At 39.5% G+C, this 27,305-nt stretch overlaps 1 protein-coding gene across 1 annotated transcript in view; it reads left to right on the plus strand.

Annotated features, from left to right (window-relative positions):
* Positions 1-25,680, plus strand: part of LOC104269234 (orofacial cleft 1 candidate gene 1 protein homolog) — a 43,324-nt gene extending 17,644 nt beyond the window's left edge. Inside the window, exons 3-7 of the mRNA XM_009868642.1 lie at positions 3,508-3,574; positions 3,876-4,052; positions 16,292-16,378; positions 20,027-20,110; positions 25,466-25,680. Of these exons, the coding sequence (XP_009866944.1) occupies positions 3,508-3,574; positions 3,876-4,052; positions 16,292-16,378; positions 20,027-20,110; positions 25,466-25,680 (630 nt within the window). The remainder of the gene's footprint in view (positions 1-3,507; positions 3,575-3,875; positions 4,053-16,291; positions 16,379-20,026; positions 20,111-25,465) is intronic.
* The last annotated feature ends 1,625 nt before the right edge of the window (positions 25,681-27,305 follow it).

Below are 27,305 nucleotides of genomic sequence, written 5' to 3' on the forward strand. Positions count from 1 at the left end.
TTCTTTTAAAAACTTCATAGGTTTTAGTTGTCACTGGTTATAAATGAGGGTTTTTTCCCTCGCTGTTGCTGCCGCTGCTGTTGCGGCGCTCGCTGCTCTTCTGCAGACCCCAGTGCGCTGGGTTCTGGTACTCCAGTTTTTCCTTTGTTTCAGTTGGTATAGGAAAGCAGGCGGTGCGTTTTAATGATGACGGCATGCAAAAAGGCATTTAAAGGCTTAGGTCGCTTTTGGAATGACATGGTGACTGGTCTGCACTGTGCTCAGACACTTCTAACTCCCCTTGCCTTTGTTGTAATGAAGCATATTCAAGGTAAAAAGGCATTTAAAAAAAAAAAGTTGAAAAGCAAGACTTTTTTCACCAGCTGTGGTGGAGCTTTGACATAGGATGAATTGTTAGCAGCAGCAGCATCACCCTTTAAACTTGACTTTGCAAGTGAAGGACATCTCCTTTCTATGTGCCCATTGTGAATGGACAGGTCTGGTATGGATTGTGTGTGGGTGCAAGTTGGACCACCTGCACTGCAGGTGTAAACCCGTACAGCCTTTGTAGCAAATAAAGTTCTGGCTTCAAGTAGTATAACATTGCTTTTTTTTAGGAATCTTTTTTTTTATATGTTTATTTTTGGTTAATATTCTGTAATCAGACTGGTGGCTTTCTGTACAGATGTGCTCATGTGCATTTGTCTAGGTATGTTCACACAACTGGGCTTTGCCTGCACATAACGGCAGGTGGTCACTGGAGGAGTTTTGTTTAATTTGCTTTTGGAAACCTAAGTTTTGCAGGTACATGTGAACTGATTAAAGAATAATTGCTTTAGATATAAACTTGCATAAATACATAAATTAACTAGTAGTTACTAATGATAAAATGAATATAAAATGCCACTAAATTATTTCCTGCTTATTCTCTAATGAGAAGACAGAGTATCATAAGGGTAGGGGGGCTGGGGAAAGAAACCTAAAATTGGAAAGGAGGGGTTAAAAAGAATGTAACGTACACTACTTAAAAGTACTCAAGTGTAAAAGAGAGAAGGGTGAGGAAATTGGCTGGAGATAGGTATGAAAGGAAAATGTCTTCTAATTTCCTCTCGAGCACAAAGTGACAGAACATGTGTTGATTACACAAAGGCCACCACCGAAATACTCCGTTACGTTGAGAAATAACCCTGGAAGAATGTCTCGCTGCTGTTGCAAATCGGTTGTTGCTTTAATTCTAAAAACAAGAACTCATGTAAAGTACCTTCCAAAACCTGATCACATTAAGTGACAAGGACATAATTTCTTTTGAAGTTCTTTGTAAATAAGTAGGAGTCACAAGCCTGTTACATAAGCTGCTTTAAAATATTAATTTACATTTAGGTGAGTGAAGTGCCAAAGCATGTAGTCTATTGTGTCCCTGAAAAAACAAAATTTGGTGGTAACTATACTGAATACTTTAAAAATAAACAAAACCCAAAACAAAAAAAAAGAAAACAAACAAAAAACTCGAACCACATGCACACAAAACCCTGCTCCAAAACATTAGAAGCCACTCTGCATCTTTATTAGACAGGAGGAAGGAGGAATGCTTTTTATTTCTGTGCAAGGATCTTCTGCATTTTACAGACTACAACAATTGAAAGTTGACTATGGCCAGCGTAGCCTATGATTGGTTTTGCTAGGAAAATCTGACCTGCAGAAGGAATACATAGAATGTAATGCAGATTATCTTAATTGCATCAAAGTTAGAGATGTATATTGATTTACACTAGTTAAAAGTTTGCCCGGAATTTTTTCTGTTATTTTCTTTAGCTGTAAACATAAAGTTTAAGGTTTTTATATGGTGATTACACACAACATAGTAAGAATAGTTGTCACACATCAGTGTTACAAATACTGCTGGAATCTTTAAAACGGATTCAGTTAAAATGTTACGGTATGCTGGAATGCAGTAATGTTTTAATGTTGCAAAAGAGAGATAATTCTAAAGATAGTAACTGGGCAAATATGTATTTCTGAAATATTTTTCAGTTGGGCAAAAAATCGGCAGCAGTAGGGTGAATTTCTGAACCTATTGAACTCCTGTCAAAATTATCATTAACTTCAGTTTTGCTGCTTGTGGCTAGTAGGAACAATTCTGTGATAATATTTATTTGTTGTAGCTTTCAGAATGTGTCTGGTCATTTTTACACATTTTTCTGTTTTAGTAGGGTAATAGTCTTAATTTAGAGCAAGTCCACCGTTCTCAGAATAACATATATGCATGTATGCATATATGCATATATATATAAAAGGATATTAATATCTATATTAATCTGTCAGCAGTATGGTTCAGTTATTTTTGACAGATTTATTGATTGTGTCTGCTGCAAGCCCTGTTTTTTTTTTTTAACTGGAAATTGACACCAACAATCAAAAGGGAAAGATGGATGCTGTAAAATTTGCAATTTTTCAATGAATCTTGTAATTAATCCTTCTGTATTGACAGTTTCCAGGAGCTATGTTGCCAGGAGTGGTCTTTATCACTGGACAATTAAGCAACTGGCTTGAAAAAATAATGCTGCTTTCAGAAACTGCCATGTGACATTTGAAAATAAATGGGTCTGAACTGTTTTCTTACTTTGGTTTTGGCTTTGATTAATACTCCTAGATGTGATTTGGTTTAGGTAAACTTTGCCTGCTTTGCCTGTTAGTGTCTGTTATTGGGGTCTGCAGCCCTGCACAAGCCCATGTAGGAAACTCTTGCTAATGCTTCTCAAGGTATTTTACAAAGACTTGGGCCTTCCTAATAACAGTAACAAGACCGTATTTTTTTTTTTTGACTCTTACTTCCCCATGGGAATTAGTGTGAAACTTGTCAGAGTTCAGATCTTCCAAGATCTGCTGCTATTTGTTTTCACTGTAACCATTGTTGGCATCTCACCAATATTAAATGAACTTCTAATTGTTGTAATGAGTCCTGTTTCTCCTCTCTCTTGGACCGTGATCTCTCTGTTGTCACATCTTGTTGTAAATTGCTTTGGAGTTATTCTTATTTTATTGCTTCTCATTCATTTTTAGCTGCTGTGATGGAAAATACACACTGGTTATGTAAGTGGGCCTAGAAAATAAAAAAAAATGGAGGTTGTTGGGAAAGTCTGTCTATAAATACGCTGCATAACCAAACTTTTCTAAATGAAGTGCTGCAGTTCTGCAAGTGAAATAAAGCAGTTGCTGCTGAATGCATACTGTAAAGACAAGTCTTATAATGCTCTTCATTTGTTGAGGTTTCTTTGCATTAATTAAGATTGGGAAAAAACCAAGTATTTTAATGTGACCTTCATTTGGCATTTGTTTTAACTTTTCTTCTCCTATTTTATTTAATTCTTCCACTTCTGTTGTTCAATTAGTGTTTGACCCCTTTAGCAGAGATGTAAATTAAATGACATTTCAATGCCATCCCATATTTAAAATACTGTGTTAGTTGTGGATCATAAAGGATGATCTTCGTTCTTTAGCTAATTTATTCATTTAACAATTTCCCTCCAGAAGTTCCAGCAGAAGGCTCTGAAGCAAACTAAGCAGAAGAAATCCAAGTCGGCTGAATTTCTGATGGGTGAGCCTTGCTTGATGAGTTATTGCTCATAATTTGTGTAAGGATTAATTAACTAATTACAGACAAATGGCTGTGGGCGAAATTTTGCTCTTGCTTGTCAGGGTGCAATTTGTAATTATTTTAATCATTTATTCTTTTTTTTTTTTTTTTAGAGTTAATTTTAACCTAATTCTGTTTTGGCGACATTTGAGGACGATACACTTGAGTCTTTCAGCAAAGGAATTACTAGAAGGAATTTTCTGCTTGTCATTGAAATACACTTTGCTATAACGTGCTCTTCTGACCTCCTTGTTTTCCATAGTAAAAGAAGAGAGAGCAGCAACAGAAGGCATTGAAAATCCAGCTTTTAACATCAGCAGCACAGATCTTTCAGCATATCAGCCTTCAGAAGAGAAAGTTATTAGACATGACAAGCCAGATAGCACCCTTGCAGCTCACCAACAAAAACTCGAGCTGCAAGCCCATGCTGAACCAAGAGGTGAGGCATCAAACCTCATTAGCTTCAAACGCAGCGACGGTGGTTGCATTCCCCATCCGACCTGCGCCGGGCGTTCCCATCCCGACGTGTCCGCACAAAAAGGGAAACTCAAAACGCTGCCGAAAACCTCGGCTGTCGAAATATTCCGAGACCCGTCGCCATGCTCGATTGACTTTGTGTGACGGGCATGGGTTGCGGGGGGGAGCACGAGGAGTGGGCTCCTTTGGCAGCGCTTCCCCGTGAGTTGGGTAGGGTTGGGTTTCGGAGGCACCGCAGCCGGTCCCAGCACACAGATGCTGCTCCCTCACTGGCTCCCAAGCATCGAGTAGTTTTTAAACAGCTTACAGATCTGTGATTGATTGTTGTCCTTAGGTCTCCCATATGCCCTCAGTCAATCAGGATCTTCCCTCTAGTTCATCTTTCATTACAATTTTTTTTTTTTCCAGCCAGTGTTGCTCAGATGCTCGGAGCAGAGTCTTGTTCACTCAGCTTGTCCGGGGGAGCGATCTTGGCTTTTAGGCTCAGCTTTGATGCAGCACCCAAAAGAGTCACTGCCTTAGGAGGCATTTTTCTTTATTGTATGTTTATTATTTAGGTTTATTCAAACAAACTATAAGAGTCTTCAGTGATGTCAGCTTTCCTGTTTTAAAGGTCTGATATCTTTTAACTTATTATTTAATTATTCCATTTTGAATTATTATTACTGCTGGATGTTATGACAAATGGTTATTTTCACCCTAGTAATCCAGTGAAGAAGAAAGTGAGAAAGAAAATTTAAAGGTATCTTGTGAGCTATATGAGGAAAATCTCGGCCCAAGATTTAATGTAAGAGCAAAAATGCCTGAAGTCAGACTCGAAATCTTCCCTAAACACCCATAAAATCCCATATTTTATTGGACTGTGTGGTCTCATTAACTTCATGTGGACTGTGTGTGTACCATGAATATGCAAATGTATATTCAAGACTTAAGACCTCCCAAGGCAGCAAAGTAAACTGGTATGGCTTTGGAAAGTCCTAATCACCCAGCATTTGCCATTAAACTTGCAAGCAGCTCGCTGAGTACCCTTCCATGCCAGCCCAGGTATTTAAATGGGTAAGTGAAGGCTGGTGAGCAGAACTTCAGGCATTGCTTTTAAAATGCTGGGCCTTGCCGTGCTGAGATTTTATCCTTGAGGGACTGAAAGCCCACGGCTCCTAATGGCCCCTTGCAAAATTAGGTTTGTCTTTCCATTTAGCCTTCGTGTGACTCTGTGCAGCGCCGCGCAGAGCAGGAATTCTTCGTCTTTCCTTTGCAGCCTGTCAGAACAGTGATTAAGCAGACAAAGGGATTGATTGTTTTTTAATGAAATAGTCTATCTGGCAAAAAAGGAAGTCAGGCTCGCTGGAGACTATCCATGCTTTCAGTCGCCTCTTCAGAAATTCATGAATAGCTCCCTCAAGAAAACAACATTTTTTTAAAAGCCTGAAATGTGTTTTTAAACATTTTGATTTTTCATCCTAAGTAACACTTGTTCAAAAAGCCCTAACTGAATATAATCTTTGTGAAAGGGGTAGAAATTGTTACGTTTTGCCTGGAATACAATGCCTTGATACACTGCTAAGTGTTTCTGTAATGGGAGAGGAAAGCGTGCTGAGAGTTGGAAAATTTTGTTTCCCAACACTGTGTTTCCCTCCTCAACCTCCTATTAATCCAGTTAACCAAAAGATCAGTTATTCATGTAGCTCTGCCTCTAAGTCACACAGCTACTAAAAAAAAAAATCATCCATTTATACTATCATAAAAAGTCTAGATTGGAAGAGACCTCTAGAGATCATCTGGTCCAACCTTGCATTAAATTATTCTTAGTCTAACTTATGTCAGGACTTGTTTGGCAGTCACAGGGGCCAGTTCAAATTTATCAAGGGCTGCTAATGAAACAACAGCTTCAAGCCTGTCCTGAAACCTGGGAAGAAATTGAACTAAACCTTCCAATACCTCAAGAGCTAATTTTCCCTATTCCCAAGTGTAAGAATATTTCATTAAAAAGGGAAAGGGAAAAACCATCCATGTAGGTAAATGCAGTATCACATGAATGTAGTAACATGGTCATGTTTCGCAGTCCTCAGTGCAGTGTAGGTCTGCAGGTAGTTTACGCCTTTGTGCAGCAATCTGTTTTGGTCTGGGACCAGCAGAGCCCAAGGGAATCATTTCTCAAGCCTTCCTTCCTTTGCTTTGCTCCATGTCCATAGCCACTTAGCGCAGCTGCTGCCATTTCAGATCATTGCAAAACCACACGTGGTATTGAAAACTACCACCATCCTCTAGCATAGAGGAAACTCTTCCAGTTTTGTCTCCCACCCCTCAGCTCTCCGAAGCCTCTGTGCACTTCACAAGAGATACCTTAAATCTCGTTTCCAACCTAAATAAGTCTGTGATTCCACAACTAGTGACTGCTCTTCCAGCTCTCAGCACCCAGGCTTAGGTTCAGTTACTCAACAGGGAATGGCGTTTGTCAATTCTAATGCTAAGTGTGAAACTGTACAATTTAAAAACAGTTATAACCTTAAGCACAATTATTTAATCACAGCATTTAGCAGATTACAGGCTGAAAGCACTATATAAACATCAGGCTGGATTTTCAGGCTGTGCACTTGAAGGCAGGGCATGGAGATGGCATTGCCTTTCCATTATCTTTCCACCCATCGCTTGTGTCATTAATGGCAGCAAGTAACAGCTACAGGGCTTGCTATTGTATCCTCCATCTTGCTACTGCATCATAGCCTGTTCTTCTGTCAGCAATTGCTGGAGGGAAGTGTTCTCTAGAAAAACCTTCAGCTGCTTCTGAGGGTCAGGAGGCTCTACAGAGGGATCTGGACAGGCTGGATCACTGGGCCAAGGCCAATCACATGAGTTTCAATAAGGCCAAATGCCAGTTCCTGCACTTGGGCCACAACAACCCCCAGCAGCGCTACAGGCTTGGGGAGGAGCGGCTGGAGAGCTGCCAGACAGAGAGGGACCTGGGGGTGCTGATTGACAATCAGCTGAACAGGAGCCAGCAGGGTGCCCAGGGGGACAAGAAGGCCGGCGGCATCCTGGCCTGGATCAGCAATGATGGTGTCAGCAGGAGCAGGGAGGTGATCATGCCCCTGTGCTCGGCTTTGGTGAGGCCTCACCTCGAGTGCTGTGTCCAGTTTTGGGCCCCTCACTGTAAGAGGGACATTGAGGTGCTGGAGAGGGTACAGAGGTGGGTTACCAACCTGATAAAGGATTTGGAGCACGTGTTCTACAAGGAATGGTTGAAGGATCTGGGGCTGTTTAGCCTGCAGGAGACTGAGGGGAGACCTTATCACTCTCTACAACTACATGAAAGGAGGTTGCAGAGAGGTGGGAGTTGGTCTTTTCACCCCTAGTGGCAAGCGATAGGACAAGAGGAAATGGCCTTAAGTTGTGCCCAGGGAGGTTCAGGTTAGATATTAGGAAGGATTTCTTTCCTGAAAGGATTGTCAGCCATTGGAACAGGCTGCCCAGGGAGGTGGTTGAGTCGCCACCCCTGGAGCTATGTAAGAGACAGGTTGATGCTGCGTTGAGGAACATGGTTTAGCGGTGTTGATAGGCCTGGAAAAGGTTGGACTTGGGAAAAGGACAATCCTGAAGTTCTCTTCCAACCAGAACTGTTCTATGGCTCCATGATTCCATGTCGTCTCGTACACCTCCGTGGTAAGGATACCTGGGAAAGGAGTGTGAATAGTCAGCTCTGTGTTCAAGACGGCCTTAAAACCTGTTCCTGGAGTTTGACTATATCTGTAGTGGAGGCTGCTATGCAGAACACACACTACTTGGGGATTAAATATCCAGTGCAGAGATCCACAATATCAAGACTTGCCTGCATCTGCCCCAAAACAGCTTAAGTCACAGGCATGCACTGTCCCTTGACTTTCGTCGGATAACGGAACATCTCCTGAAAATGAGTTTGTGAACTGATTCTTGTTTTAAGAAACTGATTAACTGTTTCCAGTATTTTTATTTTTCAGAGGCTTTTTCAATTTTCAAACCAGATTGGTTGGAACTATTTTTGTGACTCAAGGTACAAGGCTCCTGCATCCTTTTCTTGTGGGGAAACTGAGGCAGAACATGAGGACTCATCTGCATGCCTGTTGAAATAGAAATAAAACCTCTGATCCTTAGGTCATTGCTTGTTAGACCATTCTATCTCTCACATGATTGTATTTCCCATGACAAAGAGAATTACAAATTTTATCACCAGTATACCCGAATAGGCCACAGAGTAACTCCTTCTGCTGTATCCATTCCATTGTCACTTCTATACGGTGAGGAATTGGTACTGCTGTTAAATGTTATAGTGACCCAGGGGAACTGGCTGACTATATACTCAGATTAATCTTCTGATTTTCTGCTAGCAAATAGCAGAAAGTCTGCAGCGGTTCTACCTGATTTTCTCTTCTTGATTCTATGCTGCCTCTTTGTTAATTGCTCCTATCACCTTCATTTGTTTCACAGATTGCTTGTGAAATTAAGGTTGCCTTGTCTTTACCAAACTCTGCAATTTATTTCTTTCGAAAGTACTCAGTGTTTCCTTGTGACTAAATCTGACCAACTCTTCTGCCTTTCTTCCCCTCAGCACATACTGAATTTTCCAGAAATTTTCATGTTGGCCATCCCAATGGGAGGTTTAATAGACAAATTTCCCTGGGAAAAATATTTAGGTTACCCAAATCTGGAGTGACAGGAACCTACATTCACCTGTTTCTCAATTATCAGGTGCCGGATCTCAAGATGTGAAGCAATTTCTTTCTTTTCTCTTTTCTTCGGAGGGTTTTAAACCCAGAACACTTTGTAGAGTGCCCTGACATTCAGACTGGCTTGGTAAAATCTCTGCCCAGCAAAGGACTTCTGGCAAACTGTCATGATGGAAGCACCAAATCTCCAGGAACACGCTGTCTTTGGCTGATGGCAGAATATGGGGGCAGTTGCTCAACCTCAGATGGACAATGTATGTCACAAGCAATCCCTTAACACAGTGCTACTGTACTTGACATTTTATCATAGGCCTGTAAAGCAAATGTTAATCTATTTTGTCATTAGATATATTTTGTCCTCAGCTGCTGTGATCAAAAAATGTGCAGGTAGTTTCTGCCAGTTTGCACTATTTAGAGTTTAGCACAGTCACAGAGCTACACAGATTTGGTCCAGCTAACCCCGAGAAGAGCCCTATGGAATGCCACTGTTCTCATTTTTACAAGACAGGTAAAATTTCCAGTCCTTTCAGACAGAAGGAATATATGTCAGAAAAAATTAGACTGTGATCCTTCCGGCTTGCTGACCGTGCATGCCAGCCACAGGACCCAGACACAGGGGGCTTTGAGCATCCTTCTACTACATGGTCTCCCTTGCACCCCGTGGTTACGTGGACACCTTTGGAGACTGTGATGCTTTGTGGTTTTTGCTTGGAAGATGAAAGCAAGGCTAATTGTGTTGTCCCTTATCTTGTGTACTTGTGCAAAAGCTAGAGGCTGTCTGACCCTAAATGTTGACTCCAGTTCAAATTGTCTCCAGATGACAAGAAGCATTCATTTTTCCCCCCTATCATCCCCAATAGACAAACCTTTTTTTTTTTCAAAACTAGATTGTCTCCTAAAATCAAAAGCTCTAATTAATTCTAGTGATTTCTCTGCAACAGGCGCTCTTAACATCTCATATCATGCTCCAATAAATTTGCCCACAGAGATTAACAACATTTGAGGGGGGAGAAAAAAGAGGGGGGAAAAAGAAAGAGTGCTTTTGATTGAAGACCAGAAACTATTCTAATTTGCCTAGGTGCAGCACAGCATTAACATGGCTGTACTGCTACTGGGATCAAACTAGTGTCTCTGTGTGGTGCTCTGCTCTACCACCTCCTAGCTGCAGAGCTAGGTTGGATGTATCCAACATGGTGCTAAATGTGTCCTACAAGGAAATTCCAGCTGTACAATAGAGCAGTTCGGCTCCTTAACAAAAACCAAAGTAGAGAAAAGTGTTTGTGAAGGAAAGGTTACTGCCGAGCAGGGCAACGTAAGTCCTTTCTTGCTGAAGATTGTAATTGGGCAAGGACTTTGACCAGGGAATACACAGCCAAAAAAAAGGGCTTTGTGAAGGTACTGTGTGGCATATCAACTCGATAAAAACACTGGCAAGAGTATCGAATTCAGTCTGTTTACAGAGAACTGGAGGTTGAAGCTTTTTAGACAGGGTCTGATTTAATTTCCAGGAGATAGTAGGTACCCACTGGAGAGACAGTACAGGCAGGTGAAAACGCAGGCATCTGCTGGAAACTCGTGGTTGTACTGCACATGAAGGAAATGGGAGCTTGTGATACTGGTTATTTTTGTTGGGTAAAATGACTTTTGTAAAGGATGGGACCGGAAACATGAATCAAAAACTGCACCCTTTTTTTCTTAAACGATGGCAAAGTTTATATCTCATAATTCAAGTTCTGTGTATGTGGTTCCATGCTTTCTGATTCCAACAGGGACTTGAAATGGAAATGCCAAACCCGGTATGCAGGGCATGATGGATCACCATGTATGCATAGGAATAAAAGGGTTGTCATTGGAAGTAATTTTGCGTTGAATTACACAATATGTAATCCAATTGAAATCAGCAGAACAGCACAAGGTGTAATGTAGTGTGCAAAACGTGATCCATTGCATGCAATTTCAACAACAGGGATACTGTACCACTCATCTAAGTAATGTGCTAAAATTGAATTTGTGAAAGGTAAGGGGAGAGGAATTGTGAAGAATGGATGCATTTTATAATTGGGAAATGATCTTTCGGAGGGTGACTGAATACATATTTTTAAGGCTAGCTTCTTACACTTGGAAGTTGTTTGATGTGTAACAGTGCTGTTGAACCTTCAAAATTTGGTAAATTCCCTCCCTGGCATAGTGTAAGACTAGCCGAGCCTGCCAGCTTGGGAGCATTCAATATCCATTTGCCCCACTGACATATGTCGCTTTGTCTAATAGCGTTCCTAAATGAACTCAGTCATCATCAGTAGATCTTCTTCTCATGACTTAGACCAACAGCATTTCCGCAGGAAAAGCAGCAGGTTTCCCTCTGGCATCCCTTGGCACAGTGCCACCTGTTGCCTGCAGAAAAGGGGAAACAAAATTTAAAATATTCTCACGCTCTACCTTTGCTTAAATATTAGCAAATGATAAGTCTTCCAGGAATGGAGTGGGAAGGAAAAAACCAAAAGCGGGTGCTGTGAGTACGGTGTTTTTTTCCAATACAGGGAAGGCACAGCCTGGTCTGCGCCGCGGCTGCTTGGCCAGTGTCCTGTCAGAGCTGACGAGTGGGTTTATTCAAGGCTTGCTGTATAAACATAAAACACAGCTATGTGGTTTACTCATCACCTACGGTCTCCACTGAGGAATAAGGGAAGTGACATCCAATACCTGTATAACTTTTTAAAGATTAAGAAGTCATCTGGTGGCGGCAGTATTTAACAAGCTGTGTTTTCAGGATATAATCTGTTGTCCAGTCGCTTGCTTTTCAGTTTGAGGATGCCATTAAGACATAATTTTTCATTGAATTCTGCCTGCATCTCATGAATATTTGAAGCTCTGTTGTAAAACTCTGTCCCTCCTATGTATTTGGTGATAATCTAGAATAACTTTGTGCTTCCTAGGAATCTTATCTATAGTATTTTAGATTTAGATCTGAAATAACATTTATTCATACTTATGACATAGATGATAGCATTAGATGTAAATCAAAAATACTAACAATATATCTTATGTTACTCAACTTTGTGTAACCTAGATTAGACTATATAAATTTTAATTGAAGGCATTTGTAATGGGCACAAGCAGAAGTAAATATAACAGATATCACAGTGCAGTAATGACAATCAAAAATCCAAATTAATAGTAGATCTTCTAGTTAGCTCATAGTAATTCTCTGTTCTTTTTCTTTCCAAAACAAGAACAGAGTGTTAGCACTGTTTTGTGGGTTACTTATCAATTCATTTTGTTCTTCAAAATGGAAGTTGCATTTTTAACATATTCATAATATTTAGTTGTGAGTGAATCTAGCAACACAAAATTTTGGAATAAAAATTCGAAATGTTTTCTTATGAAAGTTTCAAACTTGCCTAAATTATTTCCCAGTTTTAAGACATTGCTTAAATCAACCTATAAAATCACTAGAAATCCAGTCAGTTTTTAACTGTCCAGTTTTTAACTGTTTATGCAGTTTTGGGGGTTGATTTTTATTTTTCTTCACTACTCTGTTCTGTGAGATTTTATTTTTTTTTGTTTAAAGGGTGCAGGCTTTTTTCTCCTCTCCTATACTTTCATTGTTTTGAATTATTTTTTAATAATTCTTTAGAGTTTTTTTTGCAAAGTGCAGATTAGAAGGAAAGGTCTGTAACTACAAAGAAATAACTTGCAGATGTCAAGCTTTGCCCATGAAGGTGATGAATCATGACAACAGGGGAGCAGGACTGCCAGTCATAGGACCCACCATGTCTTGAGGAAGAGTGAATCAGTGAAGTAGATGGAAATGTAGGAGACGAGAGCATCTCTCCCCTTCCTCCTGACCCCAAGGCGTAGGTCTTACTGGCCAAGTTGATGTAGGGACCTCTCTTAGAGAGGATTCGGATGTGACCCCAGGACACTGCTTTGGACCATGAGGCTGCGTATTCTTCTCGTGAAGAGCCCGCAAAATCTTCTAGCACTGTTTGGACTGCTCAGAGGGCCCTATCTGCAAAGTAAAATGAAGAATAAGTTCAATTCTGTTGGAGACAGTGAGTATTTATCATGATGTTCACTAACAGGAATTGCTGCTGTGGAAAGGACAGCTGTGTGGAAAGGAGGACTACTCTCTTCCAATCCTGACTGCATCGTTACGTTTCAAAAGTGCTTTAGGTCAAAATGCTGTCTCAGATTGGCATTTTATTTTACTAAGACGCTTCTGTCTTATTCTTGTCTTATGCAAAATGCTTTTAAGAGTTGCCTTAGTAATACCCAGTAAAGTTCTACCAAGTCGTTGGTAGAGACGTGTGTTGACCACACAGCTGCATGAAAAGGGAGAGCTGTTACTTAATAATGTAAGTTTTCTTGGACTATAATCTGCATTCTGTCTTCTAATGACAAAATTTTTACTTTTATCCTTAAGGCGCAGCATCACTCTGAAAACAAGCACCAGTTAATTCTCATTCCAGCTTTTGGTAATTAGTCACCTGACTATTAATAGTTCTATCATTTTTACATTGATCAGGAGGCACTTAAAAAATCCAAGAGAGCTTTGTCTACTCTTTCATTAAACAAAAATGACCTAGATCAGTAGTACAATTTGAATGGAATTATTGCTTGTCATCCAAATTCCATGCTGTACCCTTGATGTGATATTGATACGGGCTACCTGATCTCTTTGCAGAGTAGATGATGTTGCAGAAATGTAGCTTAATCATGCCATTTCTGTGGTATTCTCAGGACATAGACTGTGTAATTGACTACAGACATCTGAGCTTAAATGCCATCTTAGAGTTTCATCCAGTCCTAATAATACGTGCGCAGTCCCATGGGCTGCATCCAAGGATTATGCTAATTTTATTAGCAACTCCTCTTGCTTTAATTAAACTGTATAAATTCCCACCTGGTCACTGTTGTGCTAACACCCTTCTTTCCGTTTTTATTTGAATTTATAGATAATCTGCAGTTTTGCACTTCAATTCTGATGTCTTCAATTATACATTGTGTTTTCTACATGACATAATGCATTGTATTTTTTTTTTTTTTGAGAGGATGAGTGTGAACCAGGGCTTCAAACTGATTTGGTTGCAGTGAACCTGTGTATCAAAGTAAAGACCTAAGTTTCTAAAGTTGGTCAAGTCTTTGTAGGAATAGGTATTCCAAGTAACTTGCTGTCTAAAATCACCAAGTTACATGCTGCTATTCAAAATACCTGTAAGCAAGCTCTGTATTAACAATTACTTTACTGTGTTTATACCACAAAGCAGAGTGCCATGAAATTCCTTAGTGGACTGTTAATTTACATATTATACACTTTCAAAAAGCAAATGTGAAATGATTAGTAATCTGTTCACATGCTCACAAAATGTTATTAGCAAAATGCCTTGGGCAGTATGTTATGTTGACTAAAATTGATAATTTTGTATTTTAAAACTAAAGCAACTCCCGCTACCACCAAAAAAAAAATAATCTTAGGACCTGCACAGAGCTCAGAGCTCCTGGTCACACTAGTTTTCCAGGTATATGTTGAGTTAATAGAGGGGGAAAAGACCAAAAAAATCCACAAAAAAACCCCACCAAAAGCAGTGTTTTTGACTCTTCAGAAAGCCCCACCGAAAATCTTGTATTTACCACTTATTCCACCTATACAAGTTTTAAAGTGTGTACTTTACTCTGGAGAAATTGGACCTGATGATTCTTTTTACTCCTGCATAACTTTGTCTCCAGCAGTGTGTGGACAAAATATCTTGTACTCCTCAAAGAAGAGTTGAGGTGGTTTGTTTTTTGAGTGGGTTTTTTTGTTGTTGTTTATTTTAAAGAGGACCAAACAGTAAGAAGTTTAATGGTATTTGCCAAAGTATCTCTTCTCTGAATAATGGTTTCCATACCTTGCAGACTCAAATATAACATAACACTTCCTCCTAAATACCAATTATTCTGTCCAGAAAAGTTGCCCCAGAGTCCTGACCCACAGGATAAAGGACAAGGGATGTTAAATATTAATAAAAGCTGTTGTGATATGTACAAAAAAGCCTATGTACTAAGTATTGCTTGTATAGTTGCAACATACTTTCTAGCAATTTACATTTACGGCTATGAAGCTGTTGAATAAAGAAATGCATCATCATTTTCTTTTTTAGCATGTGGGTGAATTATTTTACCAACATGTGAAGGGGTGTTCATATAACATCACAGCGCTTTGTGCTAGAGAAAAACAATTACAGTGAATAAGGTAGAATGGCTCTGTTATTGCAGTACATAAGACTTTGATTACATACTGCCAAGATTCATACCAGCCTAGTAGTTGTTGACAGATAAAGTAACAAAAATGAAACTCATTTATTTTTTCTTTATTGAGACCTCAAGGTAAAGCAAATTTTCAGTTCTTGTACTTACTACATTGAAGGAACAGAGACTGACAGTCAAAATGTGCCAGTCCAGAAATATAAATTAAACCTAGTTTCATATAAAAGTTTCATTTAGTCTCTGAAAAGGAGCTGCTACTTGGATTATTTTTGATCCTGAAACAAATATACTGTAGGCTACTATCGCTTATCTCAGGTGAATTAACCTCCTCGTACACTTATCTCCTATGTATTTTCCAGATTATAGATCTATGTCTAGTCAAGAAATTTTAAGATTTGTTATGGATTTAATAATTTTAGTAATTTACTGTGTCTGCTAAACCAAATTAATGTGATTATGGTTTTAAGAAAGTCTAGCACTTTTGCTGAAGGAAGGACATATTTTGAGGAAGAAATCCTCCCTTCCTCCTTGTGTGAAGAAAATTCTTCTGGCTTTTACTGGGACTTCCTCTAGACAGATAGATCCTACATTATTCCTTGATAAGTTCAGCAAAGGACTCTTTTTGGTGACCTTGATTAGTTTATAAAAAGTGGATAGGACTAGATGTTGAAATAGAAAGTGCTAAAATGAGTGGGTTTATCCCATGGAAAATCTTGGATTAGGTACCTAGCCTAACTGAATATAATTGCTGTTCAGATTAATGAGGTAATATTCTAATATTCCTCTGTAATTAAGCACTTCTCTGGTTGAATACAGTATTAAAGATGCACCAGACGTTGAAACCTCTGTGGTGAAATTTAAAACTGTTGAAATTGAAGGGGTCAGCTGTGAAACACAAATTCCTCTACAGCATGGGTAATTCACTTGTACAGTGTGTTTCAAGAATAATTTGGCTTATGTTGGGAATGCTGGTTTTTTTTTTTTTTTTACCTTTCCATCATCTAAATTTGAGAATTTTTCTCATTAGTTTCTGAGCAAAAGTAGCATAAAGTGCACTTGTTTCCAGAATTACCTTTTCTGACCTTTCACAAGATGATAATTGCAGTACTAGTAGGCTTAGAGGACTTGTTAAAAAAATTAAGTTTATAAAGTAGCAAAAAATGCCCCTTTGCTTGCTGGTGTCGATTTCAAAATTAACATTTTGGTTCATGTGCTTCTAATAATCGCTGACCCTTACTTCATGTGCTTTCCACAGGAAATGAATACAGCAGAAATTACTTTGACCCGTTGATGGATGAGGAAATAAACCCAAGGCAGTGTGGGATGGAGGTCAGTGAAGAAGGTGAGACAGAATTAAGTATGTAATTTTGGTGTCAGAATATTCTTTTCCATTCATGAAAATGAGGTGACAAAGATCACATATGCAGTTCTATTTAAATATTGAGGTTTACAATTTAAATTATAAGCCTTAACCACTCTGAACATGATGGCCAGTGTACATAGTCTTTGATCAAGGACAGTGAGTTAATGGATGGGTAAAAGTGAGGCTGTGCTGTATTCCCTCCGCTACTGTAGCATCAAGGAACGCTGTCTACACCATGTTCTCTTTAACAGAGTTGGTCTAAAACTGAGTATTAAGCTGTAGATTTCTTGCAGTCCTGCTCCTGAAGTCCTTCTTGGAGAGCAATTTTACTGCTGAGCTGAATATGTGGTTGTCTAATAGAAGAAAATCCCAGAGTCCATACACATCCTTGGCACCCAAGGAGGCATTTTTGGTTTTCTTTTTGCTGGCTTAGGCGAGATGTTTAGCTTTGCTGTCTGTGGGCAATAGCCGGGAGTGGGAGGGTGTGACTGCAGAGCTGGAAGAACAGAAGCCGTGCACAGGTATGAGCGAGATTAACCACGAGGTGTTGTCTAGCAGAGGAAATTCTTCTTTGCTGTCATGGCTTTTAGATAAAAGAGGGTGGGAACGGGCCTGCCTGAATTTGCATGGACTTAAGTAAGAACATCATCATGGTAATGAAGTGCTTAGCCTACACACTGAATGCTTTGGCCCTGCTCCTGTTGTTAGGCACTAACAACCTGACAGCACGCAAGACCCAGCTCTTCTGTGTTACATTGCTAGCCCTTGGCTTTTTTTTTTTTTTAAAATCTTGTGCTCATTCGTACTGCAGAGACTCTAGACACACAGCTATAGTCAAATAAAAAAAAACCATAAAAATTATCTGCCACAAAGTGTCTTAGAGTGAGTAACTTCCAGAATTCATGAGAAACATTTGCTTTGAGTAGATATGAGTTTAAACTTCTGAGGCAAGAAGTTGCATGACTGAGAAAAACAGGCTCCGATGCCCGTCTTGAATTTCTGTGTACTGCTGAAAAAATACAAGGTTTATCAAGGGTGAATTGCACCTAACCCCTCTAATTTCCCCACTCATTGTATAGGACAACAAGGTAACATCTCGGAAGTCGGCTTCTGACTGAGTTTTTAAATGAAAGATTTTTATTTTTTTTTCCTGTTGGCACTGCCTTGGCTCATCTCATGAATAAGCTTCATGAGTCATGATCTGCTTCATAACCAGAGAATGAAAAGCAGATTAGATTTCTGTAACTGCACATGTGTGTGTAAAAAAAAGTATGAACAGAGGGGTGACATTAGGGATATGTTAAAGGACAGTTTTCATGGGGAGAAAACTTTCTCTTGAGTGTGTTAAGAAAAAAGCTGAGTGATGCACACTTAATCTTAAATGTATTCATGTATTTCTTTATTTATAAAGTTCAGAATAGATGAAAGCTCTGAGGAAGTCCACACAGTTCCAAGGGTGGGAGTGGAGAGATGATTTTAGGCACTTGCATATCAGACTAGACCTGAGACTGAGAGAACTGGGGCTGTTCAACCTTGAAAGGACACGGCTGGGAGGGGACCTTATTAACGTATAGAATTATCTGAGGAGTGGGTGTCAAAGGGAAAGGAGACAATCTCTTCTCAGTGGTGCTCAGCAGTAGAACAAGAAATAATTTAAGTTAGAACATGGGAAGCTGCACCGCAACATGAGGAGAAACTGTGAGGGTGCTGGAGCCCTGGCACAGGCTGCCCAGGGAGGTTGTGGAGTCTCCTTCTCTGGAGAATTTCAAAACCCGCCTGGACACATTCCTGTGTGGCTGCCCTAGGGGATCCTGTTCTGAGGATTCTCCCTGCAGGGAGGCTGGACTAGATGATCTCTAGAGGTCCCTTCCAATCCCTGACATTCTGTGATTCTGTGTGAACCTCTGTCCTTTGACATTCCACCTTTTTCTCCCCAACCAAAATGTCACTCAAACGCTGGGGTAACACTTGTTTATTAAAGGTCTGTTAGCAGCGATACTGGCCTTAGGTTGGTTGTGTTGACATCTGCAGAGCAGTTGTAAGGCTACACTTACTAACACTTCTGCCAAGAGCAAGGCTTCTACCTTGGAGATATTAAAGTTATCTGGGCATGGTCCTGGGGAACTTGGCTCTAGGTGACTCTGAGCAGAGGGGATGGACCAGATGACTTCCAGAAGCCCCTTACCCCCTCAGGCAGTCTGAATCAATGGTATTCACAAACCAGGCTCATGGCTTTCCTTTTTCTTGAAGAGGTGTTAAATTAGCAGAGCTGCATTTGTATGCAGTGGATAGGGTTAAAAGGAGAGACAGAACTGAAGTCTGGACCTTTGTGGTCATCCTTTGATTGGGAACCATGTTCATTTCCCTCCTCTTTCCAGCTGCAGCTTGTCACTAACAAGAGGCAAAAGCAGAACAAAATTAAGAAATCAGGGCACACTTTGAAGTTACACTCTTATAATTTAAGCAAGTCAGGCCCAATGCCCAAAGAGAATAGCTGGCAAAAAGTAAATCTTCAGCCACTAACTCTATTATACAAAGTTAAATATAATTTTAATGTGTTCATCATATGGGATTCTTTAATGGATTATTCTATGACAATGAAGATATTGCCAATTATCTTTTCTATATTTGATAAATTAAATTTGTTCCGGAAACTTGTCTGAGTTGATAATGCCCTGAGAACAAACAACACCCCGCTATGGATTTGCTTCCCCCCACACCAGGGGAATGTCTCAACGTTACTTGCTAAAAGAAATGTAAGAGATTCCATAGTTGCAGAAGAGCTTTGCAGAAGCCTTCCTCTTTGACTGCTCAACGTAAACTTGGCCACGAAATTTCATGGTACAGAAAATTTATTCTTTAATATTTTATCGAGGGCTTAAAAACAACCACCCAAGGTCACTTCTAGCTGTACTTCAATTTGACTACCTTGTTTGCATTTCTTTGGCCTTCTACCTGCCTGTCTTCACCAACAATTTAGAGAAGCCAGGGTCTGGGAGACCTGGAGAGAAGTCAATCTCAGTCTGTCTTTTCTCCCTCGAATATAGACATTTGAATTGATTTTCTTAGGTGTCATGGCAAAATGTACATGTGTGTGTGTCCCTTGCTCCTTTTTAAGATCTGAAGGCGTTACTGGGAATTTGAAAGACTGATAAGCCACAAAATCAAAATTCACAGTGTGCTGTAATAACTCTTCATACTAGATAATGTGTTAGTGTTATGGACAGCAAGACATTTCTAGCAACAATCCAAAAATGCATTAGAAAAGAACTTAGTGCTTTGATTTTTATTGAATCAAATAGAATTCACCTGAAAATTTGAGTATAATCATTTCAGTTAGTCTGTTAGCAGAATCAGTAAACCAGTTTCAGTCCAGTTCAAGATACAGCATTGCTCACCATTTAAAAGTATAACATTATGTATTTTTTTTTAATTTTAAATTCTCCTTCATGACTTAGAAGAAAATGCTAGTCAATTCTGTTATGAAACTAGCACTGTGAAAACTAAGTGTCAAATGGTTTCTTAACTTCTGTATTTTTATATCTCTATTTATAGTTTAAAATAGTGTTTCCTGACATACTGCTGGAAGAAACAATAGATGTTTCATTGTTGGTTTTTTTTTTTAAGACCCTGAGAATTCTGCTGAGAAAATCCTGTACAGTAAACTGATGAAGCTTTTAGAAGAAGAAAACAAGATGCTGGACTTCCAAGGTAAATACTAAAATCATTTGTTTAAATCAAATACAACTCTTTTGAGTCTGGATGCAGGAGGAGAGTGGGTAATCCATCCCCTTGAGCAGAGAAGGAAAAGGGACATTGATTTTAATGCAAGCCTGTAAGAACTTTTTCCACAAATGTTTTTGTTTTGAGTCATGTTTATGTGGTTTTAAGTGTAACCTAAGTGGCATGCTTTCTCTAGGCTGCCTCCTTGCATATTGAATTCCACCCTCATGAAAAAGACTGGAAATATCATCGCTTATGTGCTCAAAGCTAGAAATCTAAATCCTTAGTTAAGCTCATAAATAAGGCTGTTTGTCAGATGCACAGGTCACGTCACACAGTGTGTGAGGTTATCTACATAAGGGTTTACACTAGCAGGTGAGTAAGGAAATATTTTCTGTGGCTTAGTTAGAAAACACAAACTGATGTTCCATCTACAGCAAAAACAACAAAATGTAGGAGAAGAGTTTTCTTCACTTCAAGCCAACAGCTTTACTTTGGCTTCACTTACTTTTACAGGTGTTATTTCACATCCAGTTGATTCACGAGGCAGTTACCACCACAGCCTTTACACAGGGTACACGTTTGCTGCTCTCCTCTGGGTCATCCTAGAAGTGAGGTATGAACAAGCCCCAGCTCAGGGCTTCACTTGTATTTTTGGGTATCTGCCCTCTTTTTTAAGCAGAAGTCTTCGGTGCAAATGCATTTTCTGTTCTATGTATCTGCGTGAAGTTTCCTGTTATATTTCAGTTTTACACAGCACCTACTATGTCAGAGAGACAGCAGGTGGTTGCCTATGGCACCAGAGCTCCAGGAGCTGCAACATGGTTTATGACTGTTTTATTTGTGAGTAGCTTTGTTCTAAAAGAGGCAAACATTTTCATTTGCTTAGGGTTGCAAAACCCCTTGAACTGGCACTGTTTGTTGTCAGTAATGTCTTTGAAACCTGTTTTGTCTCATTTTAAATGCAAGGAAAAGAAAACACAACTGTCACAGCTGAATTCATGCAGATAGTTTAAGAAAAAACTTTTAATAAATTATTAGCACGCTCTCTGTTGTTGTGTGTTAACACAGAGCTCCTCATTGCTGAGAAAGATTACAGCAGTGCTGCAGGTTGTTATTCTGCAGCAACATAGATGAAAATTAAAACGTGTTTGGCTGAGAAGCCAATGTTATTTCAAAAGGAAAGGTTGACATGGTATGTCTATCTGTGATAGTTATGTAGCCCTTGTCTACTATTATTTATAGCATCTCATATTCCTCAATAGCTTTGTTATCAAAAAAACCACACGTGTATTATTAAGGAAAATGTCGTGATGCTATTTTACTAGCTGCCCTGGGATGGGGCCTGGTACCCTTTCCACAGTTTTCTGAAAGTCACCTTCTGGGGCTCTCACAAGAGTGATGCAAGAAGGAGAGAGAAACACTTCTGGGCAGTGGTTCAGCCCACCTGGTGCAGACATCTCTTACAGGATGCAATTTGTCTAACCAGCTAAGTGGTTGTTCTTTCCTTTGGCTCCAGAAGGGTCTTGAATAACTGACTTAGACTTGCCTTTTGCAAGTCTAAACATAGACTTACCTTTTGCATGACTAAGCATAGGTGAGCCGAATTGTACCATGTGTATTTGTCCCCTTTTAAGTAAGGGAAGGAAGGGGAAGCTTTCCTTGTCCACCAGTGGTTGCTCTCTCCTTCAACCTGGTGCCTTTAGACTTTGTTACAAGTAATATTAATGAATATTATTAAGAGGAACAGATGTTTTATGAGGATAATAGCAAACACCATATTCAGAGGGAAATAAGGTTTCACTGACCTCCTCAAATGTTTATAATTTAAACTCACTAGGTATCTTTGAACTAAAAATGTTTTGTTCTCCAACTAGTTTATCAAATCACCATGAGAGGCAAAATGCTTTTATTACTGTTTGGTTATGCGGGGCATGAGGCAGATTCAAATCTCTCACCCATCCAAAGCCATTTGAATATGGGTGGTGTACTCTGTGGACAGTGATCTCCTGTTGAGGCTGCCAAGGTTGTTGAGCTGACAACTTCAATTCAAGGGCAAGCAAATGTGTTAACATGCGAGTGTCTTGCAACACCGGGCACGCGTCAGAGCCCCCGTATACCCATGAAGGCAGTGAGTAAGAGATATACTGCAGCCTGCTCCTGTCTTGTGTCTTGAGTGGTGCCTTGGCGCTTTTATTTTTGAAAAATGCCATCATGGATATCAGACTCTTGTTCTGCAGTTGGGTGTTGCACACCATCCTAGAGGAATTTTTAAATTTTCTTGACTTGGAAGAATAAAATCCAGAAAAGAACAAGATTTTCCTGTAGAAGCAAGGCTTATGCAGTCTCCACCTCTGTGTGCCTATATCAGGCTTTATTTATTTCTGCCTGTCTGTGTTTCTGCCTGGTCAGTTCTTGAGCTTGTTGACTTCCAAACCCCATTTTAACAGAGAGCAAGTCTCACAGGTTTGACTTCCCTACCAGCTTTATGGAAGGGGACAGCTGAGCAGAGCAGACAAGCATTATTAATGTCTCCAGTGAGAAAAAAATAATATGGGAGTTTGACCCTTATTAGACATCAGAAAATCCATAGAAAACTAGGATTCATTTGGTTCTATTCTTACAGAGCAGTCTTTTCTTCATTTGGCCACTGAGCTGAAAAATCACATAGTCATACAGTCCTAATTAATAAATGATCCCCAAAGGAAGGGAAAGAACATGGCTCAGAATTTCTATTATTGTATATTTAAATCATTTTGTTGTTGAGCAACTCGTTGGTCATTCTTGTGCTATTTGTTAGTTCATGTTGCAGGGCAACTTAATAGGCAGTACTGGTTGGTTGTTTTTGAGAGAAAGATATAGACTCAATATTTTTTTACCTAGGGATAAAATCTCTCAAACAATGTAAGATCATGATCCACACACATCTAAAATGATGCTTGGTGAGTACTATAAAAAATACTTTTTATTATACTATTCTTTGGCAACAACAGAAAAATCCAAGTACAATATTATGCAACATTTTGGTAGTTTGAAAAGGATGCATGAACCTTTGATGAAGCACATTTTTTAGCTACAATTTACACACATAGCCTTCTAAGCTAATACTGGAGAGATTGTTTTAATTACAGCACAGCCTTTGTAAATACAGCCTATGCTAAGGAGAAAAAATGATTTAAACTGTGCTGAAAGTGTGACTCAGATACAGCCGAGGCAACGAAAAGCTTGACGCAGATGCTAACAACTTGAAGCAGCCAGTTCTGAATTAGTTTATCAATCTATTGATGAATTTCCTCAGAAGTTTTCAGCACATTTCGTACAAAGTAGTAACATTTTTTAATACAGGGACTGCTTTTGTACAGCAAGGAGGTAGAGGCTTTGGTCAGGCTTTACTCCCGGGTGGCAGCTCAAGCCTCTCACCTGTGGGTCAGTTCAGAACAGAAGCAACGTGATGGTGACAAAGTTTCAGAGGTTTCTTTGCAAAGCCAGCCTGGAAGGAATAGACCAACTGAACATTGTTGTTCTTTCCCTGCCTCTAGCTCAAGCACATGGACAGTTTTTCCAAGTGTGCTTAGATGAGCATATGTGTGTTTTAATCAAATATTCTTCAAAGCTGGATTGTAATTTGTCTCTGTATATTTAGCAGCTACTTCCCTTAAAAAGGCATTTGAAAATGTTTTCTCTCTGCTTTTCTCCTTTTTCCATGCAACGTGCATAAAATGAGCCTAGTGTCTTCCACCAAAGCTGAGTTCACATAATATGATTCCTCATACAAATAATAAATACAAAAAAAGAGGATATTTCAATCAATCACTGCATGGTTGTCTTTGTAAACCAAAAGTTTTAATTCCTTTTTTGACATACGGGGACTACCTGCTTACACCCAGAGAATCCTGAGATAGGAATGTATGGGTTGAAGTCTTGCACCACTCCTGTGCAAAGTGGTAAAGCAGCTGATTTATACCAACTTGGGCCGGTTGCATGTGACATAAGGGACCAAGAGGTACTGCAGCTTCTGCTGTTGGCAGTGATTCCTGGATTTTCCATCTCCTAGCCAAATCCTTAATGTTACAACAAATTTAAACGTAAATATTGTTTTACTTTTGCAGTTAATAGTTGTAGGTCAAATCGCTTTTCATTAGGCTTGTAAGATGCTAAGTGAGGAGATTGTGTACCCTAAGTTAACGGTCTCGGTTGTTTATATCTACTGTACATTTCCCCCCACATGATTTTGAATTGTATCCTGTTGTAATTAAATAAAAACCCCACCCTGCTTCCTGTGTGTTGGTGGCACCGAGGTGATTTAAGCACTTGGGAGGCTCAACAATTAAAGTCATTAAACAATGAGTAGTGAGCAAAACTGAAAATGTTAATAGCCTTAGTTTTATCTTTCCTTTTCTGGTCTTCATTAGAGAATGAAAGACTTCAAAGGGAGTGAGGAAAAAAAAAAGTCTTTAAACTGCTTTCATGTCTTAGGATGGACAAAGAGAAAAGCAAATAACTAGATGTGGCAGTTTCTTGCAGAGAAAAACAAAGAGAACTATAAAAACTTGCACACAGAAATATGAGGCAAGAAAGATAGATGTGGATAACAAGATATCTGTTATTTCTTCATGATCCTAACGAGGAGAAATGAGCAAAAAGTTATCCTTACTATTTATGACCCAAACTAGTACTAGTACTGCAGCAGATATCAATGAGAAGATCTGTTTGGGTTTTTTTTTTTTTTTTTTAATGTAGCATGATGAATTCTACTGAAGAAAGGACACAGCTTCTCTTTAGGGTTGACTTTATGAATGAGATTTGTGTGTGATGCATATCCTTGGGTTCTTCATATGCCACCACAGTGAAATTAGAGGAATGATGTGGGTGAGAGCAAAACTGGACCAAATTAGTTAAGCAGGAGCTGGATGCGCACACCTAGGACAGGCATCCAATCCTCTGCAGTGAGTGGAAGGAAGATGTGTGGCTCTATCTGAAACTCCCTTTCAACTGCATTTGTTCCTCCTCTTCCTCGGGAGAAAAAGTCAAAGCCATTCCAAATCTCAATTCCTTTAAGAATTATAGGGAAGCAAAGTGAACTGCAGAGCACCACTTGAAAGCAAGGAACAAGCTGCATGCACTGGATTTGTACCTGCATGCAGATATTGCTCTTGAGGAGAGTTTTCCCAATAACTTGGTACTCGCCAGCTGTTCTACTGCTGTTATTTATTACTGTTCTTTTTATAAGGTGAATTGTTGTTTTACAATGCCAGTGGGCCAAACATATTAACCCAGAAGGTACTAACCAGTGAATGAACTCCCATTCACTAAGAGATAATCTGCTGTTTTTGTTTCAAGCAGCCCACCTCGCCAGTGAAGATTTTCCAGACTCTGTGATGCCTGTCAGCTCCAGTAAGGCTTGTGACCTTCACAGGGAGCTTGAAGATGAAGAGATTCCTTCATATATCGAACAGTTTGAGAGAGATGTTCAGGATGACATAATTCTGCTTGGCAGCTTTTCACTGGAACAGGTCAGAGTTAAGAACTATAAGACAATTTTATTGCTTGCTTCATAACATGATGCTGGCTTGTTAACCTTGTACACCCCAATTCTATTTCACTGCCTGGTGATACATATATTGAAAGGGGAAAAGAAAACCCATTTCGTTGGCTTGCTTTATGCGACTGGCACTTTACTAAGTGAACAGCGGGACCTTTATCTTTGTCTCCGTTTCAATGTGAATAAAAATAGATTGCCTACATCGCTTCTTTCCTAAATAGTGGAGTGTCTCTGACTGCTCTGTAGTAAGTATAGCAATTGAGTTTCAATCAAGAATCTAAGCTTAGAATATCTCTCTCTGCCAAATTTAACAGAGGCTTATTCATCTATCAATGAGAAAGTTCGGATTGGAGCCCAGGAAGGATTTATGTAGCGATATTCGTTGTACAGAGGATAAGATTATTCCCAAATTGTAAGTCTGTTGTCTTTTTCAGGGTGGCAAAGCTTCCTATGGTTTTCTTTTTGTCATTTCATTGTGCAAAGAGAAAAGGTCGCGTTCATGGTGACAAAGGCATAAGTTTTCTGGGCTGAAATGATCCTTGTGACTTGTGGGCCCTAACTACCATTTGTCCCTTTGAGAAATCTCATACCAAGACCAGGGGACAGGAAGAGAGATTAATTGATGAATCTATCATTTTTAATTAGCAACATGGGAACAGCGTACTGGCTCTGATGGGCTTAAAATAGGTTATCCAGTGACTGATGGTGATCTAAGCTTTCTTTTATTTTCAGAGGAAGTTTTTATAATTTTTTCCACTGCAGGACTAAACCTCATCATTGCCTTCTGCATGCTGGCAAGGGACACAGTTCCCTTCCTTGCTGCTTTCCTCTAAATCCTTGTGTAGCTGCATTTCTGACTCTTTTGTAGCTGTGTGCGTCATATTTAGAAGGTGGCTTGGGAAATATTGTTCAGAGAACGTGAAATGGGAGGGAAAGGAAATATGAGGGAAAAGGACTTGGATGGAACTAAGAGAAGTATCTGATTCAAAGGACTGATGGAGTAGGAACCTGGCGACAGTAGATTAGAAAGCTACAATTCTCCAGTAGGCTTTGTATGTTGAGAGTTCACACCTTAAAAAGTTTGGGCTATTTGGTATCCCTAAAGCTTTATGAGGCTCTGGGACACCTGAAGGAATACAACAGATTTGTCAATTCTTTGTTTACCCTCCCTTTAAACATAATCACTGGGAGGATGATTGCCTTACTTGGACTTGTTTTGGAGATGTTCAGCAAAGTTTATTTCCTAGACAGGACAACACTCTTTGGTCATCCCAAAATGATGCTCTGCTTTTCAACTGTCAACTGTATGTATGAATCCACATGTAATGCAATATAGTACTGCTTTTCTTCCGTATTTTCTCCTAAAAGAAAGAAAATCCTCATTTAATGTGATTGCAGGGGCTAGTCTACCCTGTCTACAGACAGGGACTCAATTCTTTATATTGCACAGAAGAGGTCTTGAATGCCTGTGTTTTCTGTCTATTCTGCCCACATCTCTCTTACTTCAATTGTCTGTGCCATGTTTAGGAATTCAGTCTTACTGGCATGGTATCAGCTGTCACATCTGTGTCCTGAAATGTAGAGGGTAAGGAGAGAATCAACGTAAAATCTGTATTGTCTTCTAGACCAGTAAAGTATGTG

The sequence above is a fragment of the Apaloderma vittatum genome, unplaced genomic scaffold (assembly GCF_000703405.1).
Source record: "Apaloderma vittatum isolate BGI_N311 unplaced genomic scaffold, ASM70340v1 scaffold4724, whole genome shotgun sequence".
Classification (NCBI taxonomy): Eukaryota; Metazoa; Chordata; class Aves; order Trogoniformes; family Trogonidae; genus Apaloderma; species Apaloderma vittatum.